Source organism: Hyperoodon ampullatus, assembly GCF_949752795.1.
Source record: "Hyperoodon ampullatus genome assembly, chromosome: 2".
Lineage (NCBI taxonomy): Eukaryota > Metazoa > Chordata > Mammalia > Artiodactyla > Ziphiidae > Hyperoodon > Hyperoodon ampullatus.
In genome coordinates this window covers 5,308,470-5,329,650 of record NC_136915.1, presented here as the reverse complement: position 1 = coordinate 5,329,650, position 21,181 = coordinate 5,308,470, and the positions used below count along the sequence as shown (strand labels likewise).

Genomic DNA, 21,181 nt, shown 5'->3' with positions numbered 1-21,181 from the left:
AAAGCCAAAAATATTTAATATCTGGCCCTATGCAGAAAAATGCTGCTGACCCCTGTTATGGGAAACAGAAATTTGAATGACTCCAGATTTCTCATCAGCAATCATGGAGGCCAAAAAGAAGTGAACTAACATTTTTTAGGGAGTGAAAGAAAAAACTATCAACCCAAGATTCTATATATAGCAAAAAAATACCCTTCAGGAATGAAGGAGAAATAAATCCAATATCGGATGAAGAAAAACTAAGACAATTAGTTGCCAGCAGACCTGCTTTAAAAAACTGCTAAAAGAAGTTCTTCAGATAGAAGGGAAATTACATAACAGAAGGAAAATTGGAACAACAGTATTGAAGGAAGAGCAACAGAAATGGTAAACATCTGGGTAAATATAAAAGACTATTTTCCTCTTGAGTTCTTTAAAAATCTTTTGATGGTTGAAAGCAAAAATCGTAACACTCTCTAGGGGAGTTTTCAATGTATATAGTTGTAATATATTTAACATAAAACAAAATATAAATCGAGGAGAAAAAGGACCTATATGGTGGCAGGACTTCTATAGTCTACCTGAAATTGATTATAAGTAGATTGATTCTAAGAATTATACTGTAATCCATAGAGCAGCCACTAAAAAAACTGTACAAAGAGTATAGTCAAAAAACACAATAGATAAAATAGAACACGAAAAAATTTCAAATAACACAAAAGAAGGCAGGAAAGGGAAAACAAAAGGACAAAAACATAAGAAATAAACAAAAAACAAATAATAAAGCACACCAATAAGTATATTAAATATAAATTGTTTAAATGCACAAATTAAAAGACAAGAGATTTTCAGAACAGATAATAAAAAATATGACCCACCTATATACTGTTTACAAAAACTCACCTCAGTTATAACAGTATGAGCAGATTAAAATTTAAAGGATGGAAGAAGATATACTATGTAAACACTAGGCAAAATAAAGTTTCAGTGACTATATTACTATCAGAAAAAGTAGATTCAGAGCAAAGAAAATTATCAGGGATAAAGAGAAACATTACATAATGATAAAAGATCAATTCACCAAGAAGACATAACCCCAAATGTGTATGCACCTAACAAGAGAGCTTCAAAATATATGAAGCAAAACCCGAAAGAACTGAAGGGGAAAATAGACCAATCGACAACTGCAAATGGAGACTTCAATACTATTCTCTAACTAATAAATAGAATGAGTAGACAGAAAATCAACAAGGACACTAATAAAACCTGAATAACATATCAACCAACAGAATCTAATTGATATTTAGAGAGCATTCCACCCAACAACAACAGAATATACATTCTTTTTAAATGTACATGGAATATTCACCAAAAAAGACCATATGTTGGGTCATAAAACAAACCTTAAAATGTAAAAGAATTGAAATAAAACAAAGCGTGTTCCCTGATGGTAATGGATTTAAACCAGAAATCAATAACAGGACCATAACAGAAACATCTTCAATACTTGGAAGTTAAAAAGAAAACTGTTCTAAATAATCCACAGGTAGATCCATAGGTGAATCCAGAGAAAGTCTCAATAGGAATTAGAAAATACTTTCAATTAAATAAATGGTTAAAATACAGCATATCAAAATCTGTAGGACGAAGCTAAAGCAATACTTAAAGAGAAATTCATAGTATTAAATAAAGGCGTAGAGTAGAAAAAAGTTCTCAAATCAATAATACAAGCCTCTATCTTCAGAAACTAGAGAAGTCAGAGCAAATTAAACCAAAGTAGGCCAAACGAGGGAGATAATAAATGTAAACATGACTTGCAAATGAAACTGAAAACAGAAAAACAACAGAGAGAATCAATGAAACCAAAAGCTGGTTTTTTTAAAGATAAATAAAAATAATAAACCTCTTTCAAACTTGACAAAGAAGACAAAAATTACCTATATCAGGAATAAAAGAAGAAATAGATAACCTGAATTGTTCTCTAACTACTAAATAAATTGAATTGGTAGTTTAAAACCTTCTGAAAAAGAATTCTCTAGACCTAGATGGTTTTGCTGGCAAATTCTACCAAACATTTAAAGATGAAATTATATTGATTCTACACGATCTCTTCCTGAAAAGAGAAGAGGAGATACCACTCTTCAACTTATTTTATGAGACTAGCATCACCTTGATACCGAAACCAGGCAGAGATAGTACCACAAAGAAAACTACAAATCAATATCCCTCAGGGACATAGATGCAAAAATCCTCAATAGAATATTAGCAAGTCAAATTCAGCAACATATAAAATGGATAATATACCATAAACAAATGAATTTTATCCTTGGAATGTAAAGCTGGTTCAATATCCATAAATCAATGTAATCCACCATATTAACAGTTTAAAAAAGAAAAACCATATGATAATATCAATTCATGCAGAAATAGCATTTGAAAAAATTCAACATTCATTCATGAAAAAAAGCCTCAGCAAAATAGGAATAGAAGGGAACTTCCTCTTCCTGATGAAGGGCACTTATAAAAACCTACAATTAACATCATACTTAATGGTGAAAACCTGAAAGCTTTCCCTCTAAGACTGGGAACTACACAAGGACTCTCACACCTATAGCATTATATGGAAGCTTTAGCCATTGCAATAAAGCAAGAAAAAGAAATAAAAGTCATATAAATTGGAAAGGAAGGAGTAAAACTGTCACTATTTTCACACAACATGATTGTCTACATAAAAAATCCCAAAAAGTACATCCCCAAAATTAACACTCTTAAACCTCACATGAGCTTAGCATGGTCACAGGTACAAGGTCAACATGTAAAAATCAATTGTATTCCTATACACTAGCAATGAACAACTGGAAACCAAAAAAATTTTTGAATACAATTTACAATAGTTCCAAAAATTTGAAATATTGCATTAGCCAAAAAGTTTATTCTGGTTTTTCCTTAAGATGTTAAGGAAAAACCCAAATGAACTTTTTGGCCAACTCAATACTTAGGTAAAAATCTAACAATTTTTGCAGGATCTGTATGCTGAAAACTACAAAATACTGGTGAAAGAAATCAAAGCAGACCTAAATAAATGGAGATACACATCACAGTCATGGATGAGAAGACTCAACATAGGAAAGATTTAAATTCTCTGCAAAGGGATGTATACATTTAATGCAGTATCAATCAAAATCCAGCAGGAATTTTTGTAGCTCTAGACAAGCTGATTCATAAATTTATATCAAAAGCAAAGAACTAGAATAGCCAAAACAATATGGAAAAAGAAAAATCACATTAGAGAAATTAAACTACATGCTTTAAAGACATTATAAACCTACAGTAATCAAGACAGTGTGGTATTGGTGAAACAATAGACATATGGATCAATGGACAGAATATGAAGTCCAGAAAGAAACCCTCATTGATTTTGATAAAGGTGCAAAGGCACTTCAATGGAGAAGGGACAGTTTTTCAACAAGTGGTGTTGTAACAATTGGTTATCCGTATGCAAAAAAAAAAAAAAAAAATAGGACACTTGACCTAAACCTTTATAGAAAATTAACTCAAAATGGATCATAATCTAAGTTAAATACATAAAATCATACAATTTTTAGAAAGGAACATATAATAATTGTGACCTGGAGCTAGGCAAAGAGTTCCTAGACAAAACACCAAAAGTAAGATGCACTTTAAAAATGATAAATTGGACTTCACTGAAATTTCAAAACTTTTGTTCTGTGAAAGGCACTCTTAGGATAATGAAAAGTCAAGGTACAAACTGGTAAAACAAAAATTGTCAAATCACATTTATGACTCAAAAAACGCAATTAAAAATGGGCAAAAAATTTGAACTGAAGCATTGCTAAAGAGGATATAGAAATGACAAATAAGCACATGAAAAGCTGTTAACATCATTAGCCAGTAGAGAAACACAAATTAAAACTACAATGAAGTACCAACACACATCTAGTAGAATAACTAAAAAATAAATAAAAATTTAAAAATAAAACCCCAAACAATAAGAATGGTTTATCTGTTTCTTATAAGGTTAATCAAACATTTACCATATGACACAACAATCTCACTCCTGGGTATTTACCCTAGAGAAATAAAAACTTATGTTCACACAAATACCTATGCACAAAAGTTTGTAGCAGCTCTGTTCATAATCAACAAACATGAGTTTATTCAGTGAATGGGTAAACAACAGTGGTTCATCCACACAGTGGAATTCTACTGAGCATAACAACTTGGATGAATCATAAAACATTACACAGAAGGAAAGAAGCCAGTCTCAGAGGTTCCATACTGTATGATTCCATTTGTAAGACATTGTGAAAAAGACAAAACTATGGCAACGGAGCACAGATCAGTGGTTGCCAGGGTTTCAGGGTGGGGTAAAGGTGTAACCACAATAAAAATACCAACCAGGGCTTGCTTTTAGGTCTGGACAATCATTCTAAAGTTCATTAGAAAAATAAACAAGTAAGAGCTGCCAAGAACATTCTGAAAAAGATAAGTAATAAAGGTGGATTTGCTCTATGAAAATGAAAATGTATCATAATTTGGAGTGTAACAGTGGAGTATGAGTAAACAGACAAATCCCTGAAAAAGTATAGACCATCCCAAAATAATCCAAATACAACTGGGAATTTAGTATATGGCAGAGAGGGGACGTGCCCATCAACAGGTTAAAAAGTGGATTAATTCAGTAAATAGTTTGGGGACACTTGAGTATCTCTGTGGGGAAGAAAAAACTGTATACTGACTCTATTCCTTCTACCTTAATAAATTCCAAATCGATGAAAGATTTAAAGTAAGAACAAAATGAAACAATTAAAGTACTAGAATACGTTTATTGTAACTTTAGAGTAAAAGAAAAAAAAGCTTTTTTCACTATGTCACACACTTTGGAAGCCATAAAAGAAAAGACTAATATATTGGACTATTTAAATGTTTGGGGGGGAACTTTCCAGAACGCTCAGTGAAAAGGTGGAGAAGCAGCGGCTGCCCGAGCTGCACACAGCAACCTGCTCCTTCCCACTCCCCCACACCAGCATCGGCCTGCTCACCAGCTGTAGGAAATGGTGAAAGAAACCATTTATTATGATGCTTTGGGAGTCAAACCCAATGCCACCCAAGAAGAATTGAAAAAGGCTTACAGGAAACTGGCCTTGAAGTACCACCCTGATAAGAATCCAAATGAAGGAAAGAAGTTTAAACAGACTTCTCAAGCTTATGAAGTGCTCTCTGATGCAAAGAAAAGGGAATTATATGACAAAAGAGGAGACCAGGCAATTAAAGAAGGTGGAGCAGGTGGCAGTTTGGGCTCCCCCATGGACATCTTTGATATGTTTTTTGGAGGAGGAGACAGGATACAGAGAGAAAGGAGAGGTAAAAATGTTGTGCATCAACTCACAGTAACCTTAGAAGATTTATATAATGGTGCAACAAGAACACTAGCTCTGCAAAAGAATGTGATTTGTGACAAATGTGAAGGCCCAGGTGGTAAGAAAGGAGCAGTAGAGTGCTGTCCCAATTGCCGAGGTCCTGGAATGCAAATAATAATTCATCAGATAGGACCTGAAATGGTTCAGCAGATTCAGTCTGTCTGCATGGAGTGCCAGGGCCATGGAGAGCAGATCAGTCCTAAAGATAGATGTAAAAGCTGCAATGGAAGGAAGATAGTTCAAGAGAAGAAAACTCTAGAAGTTCATATTGACATAGGCATGAAAGATGGCCAGAAGATAACATTCCGTGGTGAAGGAGACCAAGAACCAGGACTGGAGCCAGGAGATATTATCATCGTTTTAGATCAGAAGGACCGTGCTGTTTTCACTCGACAAGGAGAAGACCTTTTCATGTGTATGGACATACAGCTGGTTGAGGCATTGTGTGCCTTCCAAAAGCCAATATCTACTCTTGACAACCAAACCATAGTCATCGCTTCTCATCCAGGTCAGATTGTCAAGCATGGAGGTATCGAGTGTGTGCTAAATGAAGGCATGCCAATTTATCGTAGACCATATGAAAAGCGTCGCCTAATCATTGAATTTAAGGTAAACTTTCCTGAGAATGGATTTCTCTCCCCTGATAAACTCTCTTTGCTGGAAAAACTCCTACCTGAGAGGAAGGAAGTAGAAGAGACTGATGAAATGGACCAGGTAGAACTAGTGGACTTTAATCCAACTCAGGAAAGACGGCGCCATTACAATGGAGAAGCATATGAGGACGATGAACATCATCTCGGGGTAGTGTTCAGTGTCAGACCTCCTAATGGGGCCAGTGAATAACACTCACTGCTGGCATTTTATTTGCAGTAGTGACTGAGTGAAGGACTATAATCATAATATGCTCACTACTTGCTACTGTTTGTTTTAATATTCAACTATAGTAGTGTTTTAAAGTTAAATGAAGAATAAACTCAAATATAAAAGCTCAAAAAATGTTTTTTGAACAGGTAGAATAAAAAGTTTTTTAATCAAATAAAAACTTAGAAATTATTTAAGATACATATTACAGAAAAAAGGGCTAATTTCTGTAATATATAAAGAGCTTCTCCTAACCAATAAGAAAAAGACCAACAATCTAATACAAAATTTTATAAATACGTGAATACACAGTTCATAGAAAAAGAAAATACATTCAACTTTCTTAATAAGATAAATGCAGAGTAAAACTATAGGATAACTCCTTGTATAAGCCAGAACCACATGAATAAAACAGTACGATAGTATAACGTTTAGGTAAGAATGTGAGGAAACAGACACCTTCATATGATGTTGCTTGGTATGTAACTTAATTCATCATTTATCTATCGGCAGAGTGTTGATTAAATCAAGTGTTGTACATTCATTCTGTTGACTACCAGCTCCCAACTCAAGTCTTTTCCTTGCTGTCATAAAGGAAAGCTTCTCCCCTGGAGTTCCACAGGGACCCTTGCTCCATCAGCTCTTTGCTCGTGGATCACCCTCTCAGTGGGTCTTTCCTAATCTCCCAATTTAAAATTGCACCCACTTCCTATGCCTTTTTTTTCTGCTTTATTTTTCTTAATGATGCACACCACCATCTGACATACTATATACATTTTTTCATAATTTACTGTCCGTCTCTCCTCTCCAGAATGTGTATCAGAAAGGGCTACTTTGTCTTTGGCACCTAGAACGATGCTAGGCACACAGTAGCTGCTCAATAATACTACTTACTAAGAATGAGGCAGCTCTTTACGTACTAATGGAAACCAATCTAATACAAGTTATAGTGTTACATTGAAAAAGCAAGATGCAATATGTGTATGAAGTATGCTACATTTGCACAAGAGAAAAGAAAGGAAAAAGTGTCCATCACTGGAAGGATTGATGAGAAATTGTAACATGTTGGCCTCTGGGGAGCTGATTGGGTGAGGCAGGGTGGGAAGTGGGGAAGGGAGACTTACTTTTTACTGTATAGCTTTTCTACCTTTTCAATTCTTTATCCTGTATTATTCCTTCAAAGTTTGCATAATTTATAGTTTAAAAATATATAACAATATGGGACCTCCCTGGTGGTCCAGTGGTTGAGACTTTGCCTTCCAATGCCGGGCGGGGGGGGGGGGGCGGGGGCGGTGCGTGTTTGATCCCTAGTCGGGGAGCTGAGATTCCCACATGCCTCGTGGCCAAGAAGCCAAGACATAAAACAGAAGCAATGTTGTAACAAATTCAATAAAGACTTTAAAAATGGTCCACATCCGAAAAAAAGAATCTTTAATGAAAAAATACATAACAATCTTAAAAATATGAAAGTCCTCTAACCTATAATACCACTTCTAGAAATTTAACCTAAGTACATAAAAACTGTTCAAGGATAATCACTGAAGTATGGATAGAAAAAAATCTGGAAACAACATAACTAGGTTATGTTGTAGGTTAAGTCCCTGCAAGGAACTACTGTACAGCTGTTAAAATATATTTATCTGTGTTGATTTAAAGTTCACAGTATATTGCTGGTTAAAAATGATACTTTTTTAGAGTGTGTGTGAAAATGTGTGTGTGTTCATTGGATTTAGGGGGGACTTTTACTATCTATACATTTTTATGCTGGTTGCCTTTTTATAATAAATTACTTTTGAGATTGAAACAAAGACAATGAAAAAAATAAGGTCACTTCTTCAACAGAAAATTTTATAAGATGAAACATACAAAATAAGTTGTTTTTCTTTATAATTCTTTTAAATGTTTCTTTAAATTTCCAAGCTGCATTAAAAAAAATAAAATAAAAAACAATGGCAATGAAAATATTTTCATGTCGGAGAAAATACAATGTCTCTTTCACTCACCCCTGGCAGTAATGAAGGCCATGCTCTTTAACCAAGAAAGAAAGTGCTCTTGCCATGATCTCAGCTGTTAATTTTGGGCATAAGACAGCAAGAAATCAAGTAATAATGAGTGTGGTTATAATAGTTAACATTTGCCTCTTGTTTAGTTTGTGCCAGGAACTGCTCTAAATAAATGCTTTTATGTGCAGGAACTCATAGAATACCCCCAAGAGCACCAAGAGGGAGGAGACAAGGATACACCCCACTCACAGATGAGGAAAATGAGGTGGAGTTTGTTCAAAGTCATCCTAGTCACCTCCAGCACCTGGGTGCCCTTCTCCCTGGGCCTCACCCCCTGCACTGCTGTTACTTGTTAATTTGTCCATCTCCTCAAACAGACGATGCAAATTTTCAGACTCATTCAACTGTGGATTTCCAGCCTAGCACAGTTCAGAAACACGGCATACGCTATTGAACCTTTGTTTATTGAATCCATGTGAACGACAAACAAAGAAAAAGGTTCCAACCAGGGCAGCCCAGCACCGGAGAGGTGCTACCTGCAGGGCTCCTGTTGAGAGGAAAGGCCCTCATGAGGGACTCCCAGGGGAGAAGCGCAACCTGGGCTCTAACTAGGAAACAGATGAAGTACCCCAATTCCTCCTCCCAATTTATAGCATGTGCTTGCACATCTTATAACTGCAGATATTAGAGGTGCATATTTCATTACTTTCAGCATTGCGTATTTATAATTTAGCAGTGTGTAAAAATTTATAAAGGCACAACTAGTGGTTGGTTAATGACGGTTACTGTGGCAGCCCATATTTAGTGTATTTTTCATGTCATGGAAATCTGGCCTGGAACAGAATGCCACATTCATAAAACAGGTGATGAAAAGGGGGAGACATGGGCCAGGGGCTTTGTGACAAAATGCTCCTAGACTCACAAAGGCTGTCCCTCTACTGTCAGTGAGAGGTGAGCTGCTCCAAAAAGGACACGTGAAAGCAGATGCAGAGGGGTCAGAGGCATCTCTCGATGAGCCAGATGTATGGGAGCCTGCTGCCAGCCCAGCTTCAAAGAGCAAAGCTTTCTGATGGAGAATAGTTAAGACGAGAGACCCCCAAGAGAAAGCGGTCGATGCTTCTGCTGTATTGACAAATGTATAATTTTATCTTGGAAAAAGAAATCCTCTGCCTTTCCAAAAGTGAGTCCTAAAATAGCTGCCTTTCAAGGACCAGCGTCCTAATTGAGTTTTTATTCATCAGTGGCTACAGATGAGCCAGAGCAGGTCCTGGAAGTTTATCCCCGAAGCCATGGTCTGGTCTCACAACTCATCAATTCTAGGCATTGGATGACATGGCGCCGGGCCCAGGGGCCGGGAAAGTCTGCAGCCCAGCCCCATTACACAGCTCAGAACAGCTCAGCTCTGGGTAGGGCTGGGAAGACGGAGGCCTGATGCTGCAGGAGGTGAGAGCTGGCTGGGCGGGGGCCAAGGGGCATGACGGCTTTGCAGCAGAGATCCCAGGAGCATCCCTCCTGCCCCCCAGTACCCATCGTCCCTGCCCTGCCCTCCAAAGATACTAAAGAGCTTTGGCTTTTCCTGTCCTATCCATACTGTGAGGAAGAGGTGAGGGGACATCCGCGCAGGTGTCATTAAATCTACCCGTAGGTTAAGCACTGCCAAGCTCTGCTCAGGCCACCCCAGGGTCAGGCAGAGCCCAAAATGCTGTCTGTCCAGGCTGAGAGGGATTCTCCCCAGGCCCCACCTGGCAAACCCCCTATGGTTACCAACAAGGGCTGAGAAACCATAAGACCCCTTGTACTCCCCAAACACAAAGTCAAGGGATTTGATAAACGGAGTCATCTATTTTCACTTAGTACAACAATTAAAGCAGATCCTTATTTTCAAACCATCACCCTAAACAAGTCAAACCACACTATAAATCAAAAAAGAATAATTAAAACCTACAGTTCTCACAATACCACAGGGTAAGGCAATTACAAGGCACTTCTAATGAGCAATTTATGTAATTTAAAAAGTCAGAACCATAATATGCAAAGAACACTTCAGTGAATTACTGCCAGGGACTCTGTGCCCTTTGGTCCTTGTGCCTGGCCCCTGCTGCTGTGACTTCTCAGTCACCCTCTCCTTGTATTTCCGGGCACCTGGAAAATAGCCACAGAAGATTTTCTTCACAAGCTCAGACTGTGCCTCATACTTAGAAAGCACATTTAATACCAACTTGCATAACGGATGGTGGGTAATTGCTGCTAGCATCCAATATGAGTGCTGTATCTCATCTATGATATGCAATTTAGAAGCGATATTCTAGTAAGAGAATTTTATGACTTGCTGTCATGATAAATAAAAGTTTATGGCATAATGGAATTAATATTTACTTTGAGTGCAACACAGACTATTCAAATAAAGTTGTTCTGGAATCACTTTACACCAGGACAGTTGGGAAATGTTGCCAACCGACAGCAGGACTTGAATTCGCTTCCCCTTATCACCCGCCGATGACTGACAATCTTTCCATTTTCTGGTTCAATCTGTGTCCGGACAATTTTTTAAACAATTGCTGTAGTTAAAAACGTTGGTGTTGGATGTGATGTGTTAAATGTCTGTTGAGCTGGCAGCACGTGCAGGGGTGGGGCAGGAGGAGAAGGGGAGAAAGAAGGGTGGGGGGGTTGATTCCGTGCCAGCATCTGAAGGAGCAGCTTTGGAAGAAGGAAAAAGACGTGTTCTGAGTAAGCCCCTCTAATGCTGTTGTTTTCAGAAGGGCATTTGTGACTCATCAGACATTCAATCTGTTGCTTTTATGTGAAGGAAAATTTTTTACAAAGAATACTAGCTCACATCTAAATCACGCAGTGGCTGCTTGATTCTAACATAACTATACAGCAAGCAATTCTCTTACTTTATCCTAAATTATAATTTACTGAAGGTGCGGGGAGCAGTTATTCCAGATCTTAAGTGAGTCAGAACCGCAGTCAGGTTTACCGTGAAGCTACCAGCACTGAAGCTTCAGGACTGCCCCCCGCCTCACCACCCGTGTGTTGCATGGACAGACCCCTTCCAAGATGCTAGGCCTAATTTTGTGTTCATTATTTTGTATTTATACAAGATCCCCAACTGTATTGGCTTCAGACCCCATGAAATTGGCATCTGCCCCTGATCAGAAATAAACTTACATTTCAAAGCAAAACAAAACAAATTCCTAAGAGGAGTGGGAAATCCTGTCTCAGGATGGGGTTGGGACCTCTCGAGGTCCTTGGCACGAGTGTTCTCGATGGCGCACGTGGGCTTGCGGTGGTGGTGCCGCCGGGGAGGGGATGGAGACGTAGGGCTTTATCTGAAGGGTCCAGGAGACTAAGACACAATGGCCAGCTACTGACTCAGGGGAGCCGCTGGCTGCCGGTGAGGCTGGATGCTCTCCGAGTCTGAGTCATGCAGGAGCAGGAGGCAAGTTGCCCAGACTATAAACAAGTGGAGAATTCCAGAGAAAGCAGGGATTAGTGGGGCGGGCCAGACCACCCACCTTCTCCCCCTGCCTTAGTCCCTGTGAGTCACAGGCAGGATTGTCATAAGGGGGGAAGACAGCTGATGATGCTGTCACAGGGCCAAATCTGAAGCTCTTGCTCAGAGGCTATGATGGTTTTAATAATATTCCTAGTGGTAAAGAGTGCCTTTAATAAAAAGAAACCAAGTCGTTTCATATACTGTTTTGCTACAAAGAATAGTTTTACTATTGGTCTTCTTAATGACCAATCCATAAACACATAGAATGACCTGGGTAAGGACCCCGAGTCTCTATACCTCCAGCTCATATTTTGAAACAAAATTTTCATATATTTTGAAGATGAGGAGCCAGTCCCAGAGAGGGGAAGGTACTCGCTTAAGGTCACACAGCAAGTCAGTGGAGTGAGGCAAGATGCAAACTCAAGACATCTGACTCTATTACGGTAGCCCCTTCGTTAAAGCAAGTCACCTCCTTAGGTCACTGCTGGAGAAGGAAGAAGCCAGCTGTGCATCCAGAAACCCTGAGCCTGGTTGGCAATGGAGCAGAGGGTAAGGGAGGCCCAAATGCTAACCACTCAGGAGTGCCCGTCTTGAAAGTTTTGGTGTTTCCCATCTCAGTGCATGAGTCCAGACTCACCCTTCTCTCCAAGACGGTCCCTGAGTACATTTCTGAGGCCCTAGGTCAGGGATTTGGGGGTTCTAGAACCTAGCACAATGCCTGGCACATCTTAGGTGCTTAATAAAAGTTTGCTGAATAAACAATTTAGTACGTATCTATTGTAGAACGCATTGAGACATCTATAAAACATCCTTCAGATAGAAGTGATGAAATATGCAACAGACTTCTGGTACTTCAGGGCCATTTGGGCACAAAGCTCTAGAATTTCCCCTGTAGCAAGTCACAGGAATCCCAAGCCTGTAGGTGGAGGGAGGTACCTGTGTGAACAGACGCCCAGGAGAGAGGGTGACATGCACCAGGTCAGAGAGAGCTACCGGTCCTGTTTCAATTCACAGTCAGAGAAAAGACAATCATTGTCCCTCCAAGCTGAAAATCCATTCCTGGCCATCCCAGGGACCCTGGGCGGAACTTGTCAGTGGCCTTTCTAGAGCAGAAAGTAGCTTTGATATAAGGAAGAGGGGAGCTCTGTTGCACGGGAGCATCCCGGGTTGGGGCAGGGGGACCATGCATCTCTGGGGAATGCTGAGGAGGAATTCAGCCCTCATAGCTGCACCCAGGACCCCTGCCATGTTTCCTTGGCTCTTGCCCTGCACCTCCCTCTCGGGAAGTCCACCCAGTCCTCAGGCCTGGAACTCTCTGTCCAACCACATTCCATAGAGTCTTCCTTGAGTACCCGCCCCTGCAAGTTCCCTACAGACACCAGCCTAAAAGTGCAACCACAACATCTTTACGATGGTCTTTGTTTATTTCAGATTGCAAATTGTCTGATGATTTTATTTCAATGAAAGGGACTGCTCTGTATTACACTGCAAACATATACAGAACTGTTGCCCATAAGGGTGATGATCTGGTGCAGGGGATGGGAGGAAACAGTAAACATTAAATCAAAGCGACTCAGCTTCCAGCCACAATGAAGGGACTGAAGCTGGACCTGCCCTCCTGCTGGAAACAGCCATAAAACTCGATGAAAATATCTGAGGCTACTCTTTGCAGGCACTGGATGACAGGCAGTTCAGGACTGTGATCCCATAAGAAAGAAAACACACAAGGTGAGCCCTACATCTGCCGAATTTCTGGACCATTACGCAGGGAGGTAGGGTCCAAGCTGGGCACAGCAGCCTCCCTGATCAGAGAAGGCAAAAATCAGAATTTGGGGCTGCTGAAGCAGCTAGAATTTGCAGGTCTGAGCCCTGGAGAGAAGGGAGCTGTGTAGAAGGAAGTCTGCAGAAGTCTGCTTGGAGGTTCCTGGGGAGTACCCGGTTGAGGGCAGAGCTGCCCATGTGCAGGGCAAGACGCTAGATACTATAGCACTGAAGGCTAAACAGCGATACTGGAGGTCACGCAGGGTTGGGGGACCTCGAATTATGGCCCAGCCAGATGTGAGAACCCTCACTGGGTACCTGCAGCATTCACTTAAGTCTCCAGAAAGCCCAGGCTTAAGAGGAAGGACCACATCCTTGCATAAGCAGCAGAACCTTCAACTAAGGGCAAAACCAAAATAGACCAACCATATCAAAAGAGTAGAACCAAGTAATCTGTCAGAACAAAAATCAACATGCTTTACAGAAAACAACACAATCCAGACTCCCTACAACATAAGTTCCATAATATCTAGAGTATACCATGTTCATGGATTGAAATTGGTCTACAGATTTAATAATCAAAATCAAAAAGAGCTTTTTTTAGGGGGGAGAAATTGTTTTTGCAAAATTAGGATCTTTCTGAACATACAGTTTTACAATTTCTTTTCCCATTGATCCTCCATCCCTGTCCCAATCATACCCTCATCAGGCATTTGGCACAGCTAACCACTTCCTCTTCAGAGTTCCTCTTCACTTGGTGTCCAGGTCATCACGCTTTCCTGGTTCTCCTCTGCCTCATGATTCCCTTTGTCTCCTTTTCCTCTGCTGGCTCTCCCTATTTCTCCAAGACTGCTAAATGTTTTAGGTGTCAGAGGGTCTCAGTCTTTGGTAATTTTCTCTCCTCTGTACACTTTCCCTGGGTGGTCACCCATGGCTGATGCCTACAAAGGTCTACATCTCTGGTCTGACAGCTCCCCTGAACTCCAGATTATATATCCAATAGCTTACTCAACATCCACACTTGGATGTTGCATTTAATGTGGCTGAAACATACCTCTTGATTTTCCCCCCAAGCCCTCTCCTCTCCTATGATTCTCTATGTCCGTTAATGGCACCATCCTTCATCCAGTTGCTCACGCTGCAATTTGGGAATCATCTTCATATTTTTCTTTCCCGTTATCCCACATCCAAGTTATCAACAAGTTCTACCAACAAAATCTTCAAAATGCACCCCCTGTCAAGCTCACTTCTCACCACCTCCACTGCTGTTAAAGTAACTGAACAACCATCTTTCCTTGTCTGGAAGACTGAAAGTGGAGCAATGGTACAACGAGATAGGTAGGAGCACGGATGCTGGGACCAAACAGCATGAAGCCAAACCCTGGCCCTGCCACTTACTAGTTGCATAAGCTTGGGCAAAGTACTTAATCTCTCTGTGGCTCATTTTCCATCTGTAAGGTGGAGCTCCTAATAGCACCTTCCTCCCTCAGAAGATTGGTACAAAAGACTTTGAGTCAAGGGTCCTAGAAGGCTCACTCCCTTTGGCTCTTCTCACTTGCTCTGATGTGTTGTGAGTGTGATCTGCAGAGGTCCACATGGGAGGGAACTGAGGTGGCATCCAGCAAATAGCTAGTGATGAACTGAAGCCCTCAGTCCAACAGCTCATGAGAAGCTGAATCCTCCCAACATCCATGTGAGTGAGCTTGGAAGATCTGGGCCCATTTGGCCCTGGAGATGACTGCAGCCCTGGCTGTCACCCGGCCTGCAGCCTTGGGAGAGACCCCGAGTTGGAGGACCCAGCTAAACCATGCCTGGATCCCCAGCCCACACAAACGGTTAGGAATAAATATGGCTGTTGTAAGCTACTGAGTTTTGGAGTAATTTGTTACCCAAACATTGGTAACTAATACACCCTGCCTTCTTAGAGGCACCAATCACCTCCTGGATTGTATCTGTCCATTGTGTCAGTCTCCCCTGCTGTTAGTAAGCTACACGAGACCATGGATATTATCTGTCTGGTTCACTTCTGAAGCCCTAGAAACTAGGGCCATGCCATGGCAAGCACTCAATAAATATTTGTTGTATAGATGAATAAATATCACACAGTGGGCCTTTTCCTGTGTGGCTATGTGATGTTGAAATGACGAACACCTGGGAGTAATTTGGAAAAGACTTCTTAATCTACACCCCCATTCACAGTGCCACCAGCCATTCAATCAGCCAGCGTGGACTAGGACTCTGCCAGGCTCCATGGTGCAGACGGGAAAGAAACATACAGCAAACCCTCCCCTGAAGAAGCTACAATCTGGTTGAAAAGAAGAAGTCAGCTCGTGAAAACGCATAGAGGGGTTTAGCTCTCAGTCCTGGGCCGCTGACCGAAAGACCTTACGTGGAGATCCGTGGGTCCCCTGATGACACTGAGCACATGTGTGAGTCACGTGCCACTCCAAGCGTTGGACACGTGCTGCCCCACATGTGTAAATCTCCAACCCCCAGAGAGGTAGGTGCCACTACGATCCTGGTTTTACTGATAGAAAAGCAAAGCAGAAAGGACTTATATAGCTGCTCTCGGTCATATGATGGGTAAATGCTAGATCCAGTGTCTGACACACCTGAAAAGCAACTGCTAGCCCAGCCCGTGCCCCAGCCCCTACGCGGTGACTGGCCCGTGTCCCTGCTCGCACGCGATGATTGGCCCGTGTCCCTGCCCACATGTGATGATTGGCCAGGCAGCCAGATGGAGGCGGGGTATGAGGGGAGGAAAGTTGACACCAAAATGACCTTGGAGACCAGGTCAAGTGCGGAGGGAAGTTGTGGGGAAAACCTGTGACCAAGGGCCTTGGCCTCAGAGGCCATTAGGGAAAGAACCCCCAGAGTCGCTGCCCCGTGACTCTACCCAGGCAGGGCTAGTCCTCACCTGCAAGGAGTCATGGCAGAGTCGGAGAGTGGCTGTCTTCCCTTTAACCAAGTTCATAAGGCACAGGGATAAAATGAAAATTTATTAACGTCTGACAAGAAATCACTACTCCAGGGACCAGAAAGTTGTATGATTTAGAACATTTTCTTTGGGAAACCGAAGGAGAGCAGGTCGGTGGTTTCTGTGTTTAAGCCTTTGGGCAGAGGAGGCCAAGGCAGCCCTTTCTCCGTGGTCTCACCACGGACCATGTATGAGCTGGCTGCTGGCCAAGACTGCCTGTCCCTCTGATGCTGTCTCTTGTCCCAGGGACAGCTTCCATCAGGTGCAGTCCAGTTCTGGGGGCCTGAGTCCACTGTCCTTTAAGGTGACTGCCCACCTCTGCAGTTTCACAAGGATTTATGAGAGCTGTTGAGTTTCCCTCTTTGCCTGCTCCCCGGAGAAATGCAGTGTAGCCCCAAACGCCTATGCTCAGCAAGTGGGCAAGAGTATAAACCCTCAGGGGGGTCAGACCAGGCTGAAGAGCACAGCCCCACCCACAAACCCACGAGGGAGTCCCCCACCACCTGCCTCCCCCGCCCCCATCCGAGCACCCCAGCCACTTGCACTTCTAGGGAGAGCTTGTTCAGCAGTGATCTCCTCAGGCACCTCCTCTGACAGCCCAGGATTAACTGGTGCCCTCTGCACAGAAATGAGGGAAGCCTGGATTACTCTGGGCTTGGGGCTCGACTGTGTTTCCCCTGGGAAATGCCTGCCAGTGGTACCCCTGCACACTTTAACAGTGGGAAGCATAAGGCTGCTGGCATGGAGCAGAAGGATTACAAAAGCCAAATACTCATTACTACCACAATCTCCTGCAACCAGCTCCAACGAGACCCCAAAGGTATTTCTGAGCTTTTGGAGAAAGGTGGGCACGAAATAGCTCAGGACCCTGGGCAGCAATATTACAAGACGCCGCGAAGATACTCCTCGTCCTCATGCCCAGGGGAAACCCCAATGCCTTGAGGCATTAAGCTGGGCTAATTCGTGTCTGGAGTGCCCTATCCAGAGTCCTAAGTGGGATGCTGTCCATTTCCAACTCCTCCACCCTCTGCTTCAATTGCATTGAAATAGGAGCACTGTGTTGTAACAGATGAAAGCAGGCCACCATATTATGAAAGCTGTAGTGATAAACACATTTCCCGGTGGATGGCGAGAAAACAAATGACAAACAAACCCAAACAGGAAGGTGCACGTGGATCACAGAACCACCTGGGCTTTCGTGCCATAACACTCTGTATGCGCTATAAATCGGCTCGTCATGACTCTTCCGTCTTGGCTGACAAACGACCAAATGGGCTCTGCTCACTCTGAGTGCCAGAGAAACGCCAGCCCGGGAATGGCCTCCAGGTGCGGGCAGGGATGACTCTCTCGGGCCGGCTGCCTTCCAGCACACGTCATCCGGGTCGCAGCGGGCCTCTGGCAGCAGCTTCTGAAGCTGGGGAGGCCTCTGGTCGCTGGGACAAGCTGTGTCTGTGTTCTTCATCCTTTACCAGCCTCCACCCCTACCCCCAGCTTCTCCAGCCCAGGTCCCTCCCTTTCTACTAGAAAGCAGTCAATAGGTGGGGTACAGCAGAAAAATTACCAGGAAATCAGCTGGGCTTTAGAACTCCCAGCAACCCAGCAGGGAGCTGGATTCATGCCGAGTGCTTGCTGCTGCTTAGGTGATTCTCCAGGATTCCCAGGAGAACGGGCGAGGACTGGCTTTCCGGGAGATCACTCCTGATGTCTGTCTATTTGGTGGTGGAGGATGGGCTGGGGTGGGCCCCTGCTCTGCAGGAACTCCTGTGCAATTCCCAGAGGGGAAGCAAAGTGCAGAAAACACTCGGCTTTGAACTGGGAGGCTTCTGGAAGGGAGCTGGGGGCGCGACGGCAATAATGCCAACTCGCTTGGGCAAAGTGGCTGAGTTTTCTGAGTAGGCAAATGCACCCCAGGCTGCAGGGGCCTCGAACAGGACAGGGAAGGAACAGCAGCCCTCAGTGATTTGTAAGGGCTGGGAAGGGATTTCTTCAGAAGGAATTCAATCAGGGAGCAACTGGGGTGGATCAGGGAATGTGAGCTTCTCGCTCCTGAGTACAGAAAGTGGGGGACCTGGCATCTGGGCTGACAGTCCCAAGAAAGAAGCAGCACCATAATGTATCATCTTTCAGAAGACAATCAAGTCCTCAGAATGGATGGCGAGGCTGGGGTAGCAGAGGTTGAGGTTTTGGTTTTGGGTTTTTTTTTTTTTTTAAAGATTTTTTTGATGTGGACCATTTCTAAAGTCTTCATTGAATTTGTTACAGTATTGCTTGTTTTATGTGTTGGTTTTTTGGCCCCAAGGCATGTGAGATCTTAGCTCCCCGACCAGGGATCAAACCGGCACCCCCTGCCTTGGAAGGTGACGTCTTAACCGCTGGACCACAGGGAAGCCCCAGGCTGAGCAGTTTTAACAGCACCCTCAGCCTCTCCAGTGTATTCAAGCTTCCCATAAAGATCCGAAAGAGATCCACATTCACTGGAGCTGAAACACAAGGTGGCTTCCAGAAACACAGGATATCGGCTCTGTCTGCTAAATAAGTTCTTTCAAATAACTTTTTTTCTCTCCTTTTCAAACTGCCAGTATGTAAGAGTCGTTCAGAATTGATCCCCAGAGAAGGCTCTGTCCAATAAACCTTCCCTCTAGCTCACATCCCAGGAAGCCTCAGAACAAGCCACCGCTTCAGCAATTCAGTCTCCATATATTTTATTTTTAGAATATTTAATTTCTGGCCACCAGTCCTTAGGTCTCCAATCTGACTTGGTTTCTATACATGGATTTTTCATACTGTTGGTGGAAAATATATTTAATTTCAAATTTCTTTTCTTTGGCTGCACCATGCGGCATGTGGGATCTTAGCTCCCTGACCAGGGATCAAACCCGTGCCCCCTGCAGAGGAGGCATGGAGTCTTAACCACTGGACCGCCAGGGAAGTCCCTAATTTCAAATTTCTGCAAACTAAAATATTCAATGTAAACGTCAGAGCATGTGTGGGCCATCCATTCCCCCTCCCCGCGATGCACGCGCCAGCTTTGAGATAGGCGTGTGTGCCCTTGGACGGTGTTCTCAGATGTTTCCATTTACAGAGCCCCATCCAAACAGCGGGGGAAGCTGGCATCTGGTTTTCTTCCCTGCACCACTTTCTGCTTCCAGACAGTTGTTGGAAATGTGCCTCTAGAGTTCCAACTAAGAAGCCGAATTTAGGTGACAACCAAAAACGTCTCATGCTAATGACGCCCATGGAATGGATGCAGGCTGGCTGCCCTGTCCACACTGGTCACCGTTCCTGGGCTAAATTCTCTGCTCTTCCACTTCTGCCAGCACAGAAGAGTGAGGCATTAAGCCCAGGGCAGGCTGGAGCTGTTCAGGCGGCTGAAGTAACCCCAGGAAGCATCCCTCCAACAGCAGCTAATTCATCACTAGGAAATAATTTGGGCCTACAGGACAAGTAGATCATTTGCTAGGGGTGATAGGAGGGTGCACTTAGAGGAGCGATCAGCCTACTGGGAGCAGGCACCTAATAGACACCTTCTTCCAACAACGCCTAGGAGTTATGCATTATGAAGCCTATTTTAGATGAGGAAACTGAGGTTCAGAGGGCCCCGCCGTGGCTGCATAACTACTCCACGGCAGAGCTGGCTCAGGCTGGTTCCACAGCCCACGTGCTCCCTACCAGGGTGGCATTCTGTCAGGAACAGGTCTTCTGAGATTCCCCAGTGCAGCACGAGGTGGTCCTGCCACAGGGCAGCTGCTCCTGCGTCTCTCTACCTGTTCGAATCCCCACGACCCCCAGCCCTGGGGCACTGCTCCTGCACCTGGAGCAAAGGCCCACCTGGGGCTTTCAGTGGGTGCACCACGAAGAAACCAGACCCTGCCTTCCATACACCTTCCAGAACCTTCCATGGACCAGCATGGGGCCATGGTTCTGGCAAACTCAGAAGAACATGGGAGCCCGTACCATACACCCAGCACACGAGAGTCAGGGATCATTTCCTCCCCTGCCCTTGAGAGCTGAGTCATTTCACCTGTGACCCTATTGCCTCACCTCCCAAATCAGGGGAAATTCCAGAACAGTAAAGTCCAAAGGAGCCTCAGAAAACATGCAGGTAAATACACAAACTGAGAAAATGTTGGGGATTTTCCAGTGACTGGGAGTTTGACTCCACTGCTCTCTTTCATCAGGGGGGACAAGTGAGAGTCACTGTCCCCACCGTACTGATGTCACGCTGAAGAGGAAGATGGTGACGATGATGAAAATAAACGGTTGCAAAGGATTTGCACTTACTCAAGTAAAGAAAAGCTGAAGATAAGCAGTCAGTTTAAATGTGGAGAAAGTATTTTAAATTTATCTTAATACAAGCTGGAAGATTAAGGCAGCAAGTGCTTTGGTGGTAGGAGTTTCAACACTTCTATTTGGAAATGCAAAACGGCCTGACGGAGACCGGGGGCATTTCTCACAGATGCCATGTGTCCCAGTTACCCTCCCTAAAGGAAGGCAGTTAAAGCGCAGGAACCGGAGCCCCACCCATGGCTCTTTCAAAATCTAAAAGTGAAGCAGGTAAACTGCTTCTACCAAGGCTGCAGGTAACCAGTAAGGTTAAAAAAAAAAAAAATGTTTTTTTAATCACCTAAATCCAGAGTCTACACATAATACAGGAGAAAAC

General features: G+C 43.2%; 2 protein-coding genes across 2 annotated transcripts in view; one reads left to right on the top strand and one right to left on the bottom strand.

Annotated features, from left to right (window-relative positions):
• Nucleotides 1-21,181, bottom strand: part of CAMTA1 (calmodulin binding transcription activator 1) — a gene marked incomplete at its 3' end in the record, with an annotated part of 904,685 nt that overhangs the window by 397,406 nt on the left and 486,098 nt on the right.
• On the top strand, nucleotides 5,055-6,247 carry LOC307047769 (dnaJ homolog subfamily A member 1-like; the record flags this gene model as incomplete). The annotated part of the gene is given in 2 exon segments (XM_079696431.1): nucleotides 5,055-6,213; nucleotides 6,216-6,247. Coding segments are annotated over 2 exon segments (1,191 nt in total).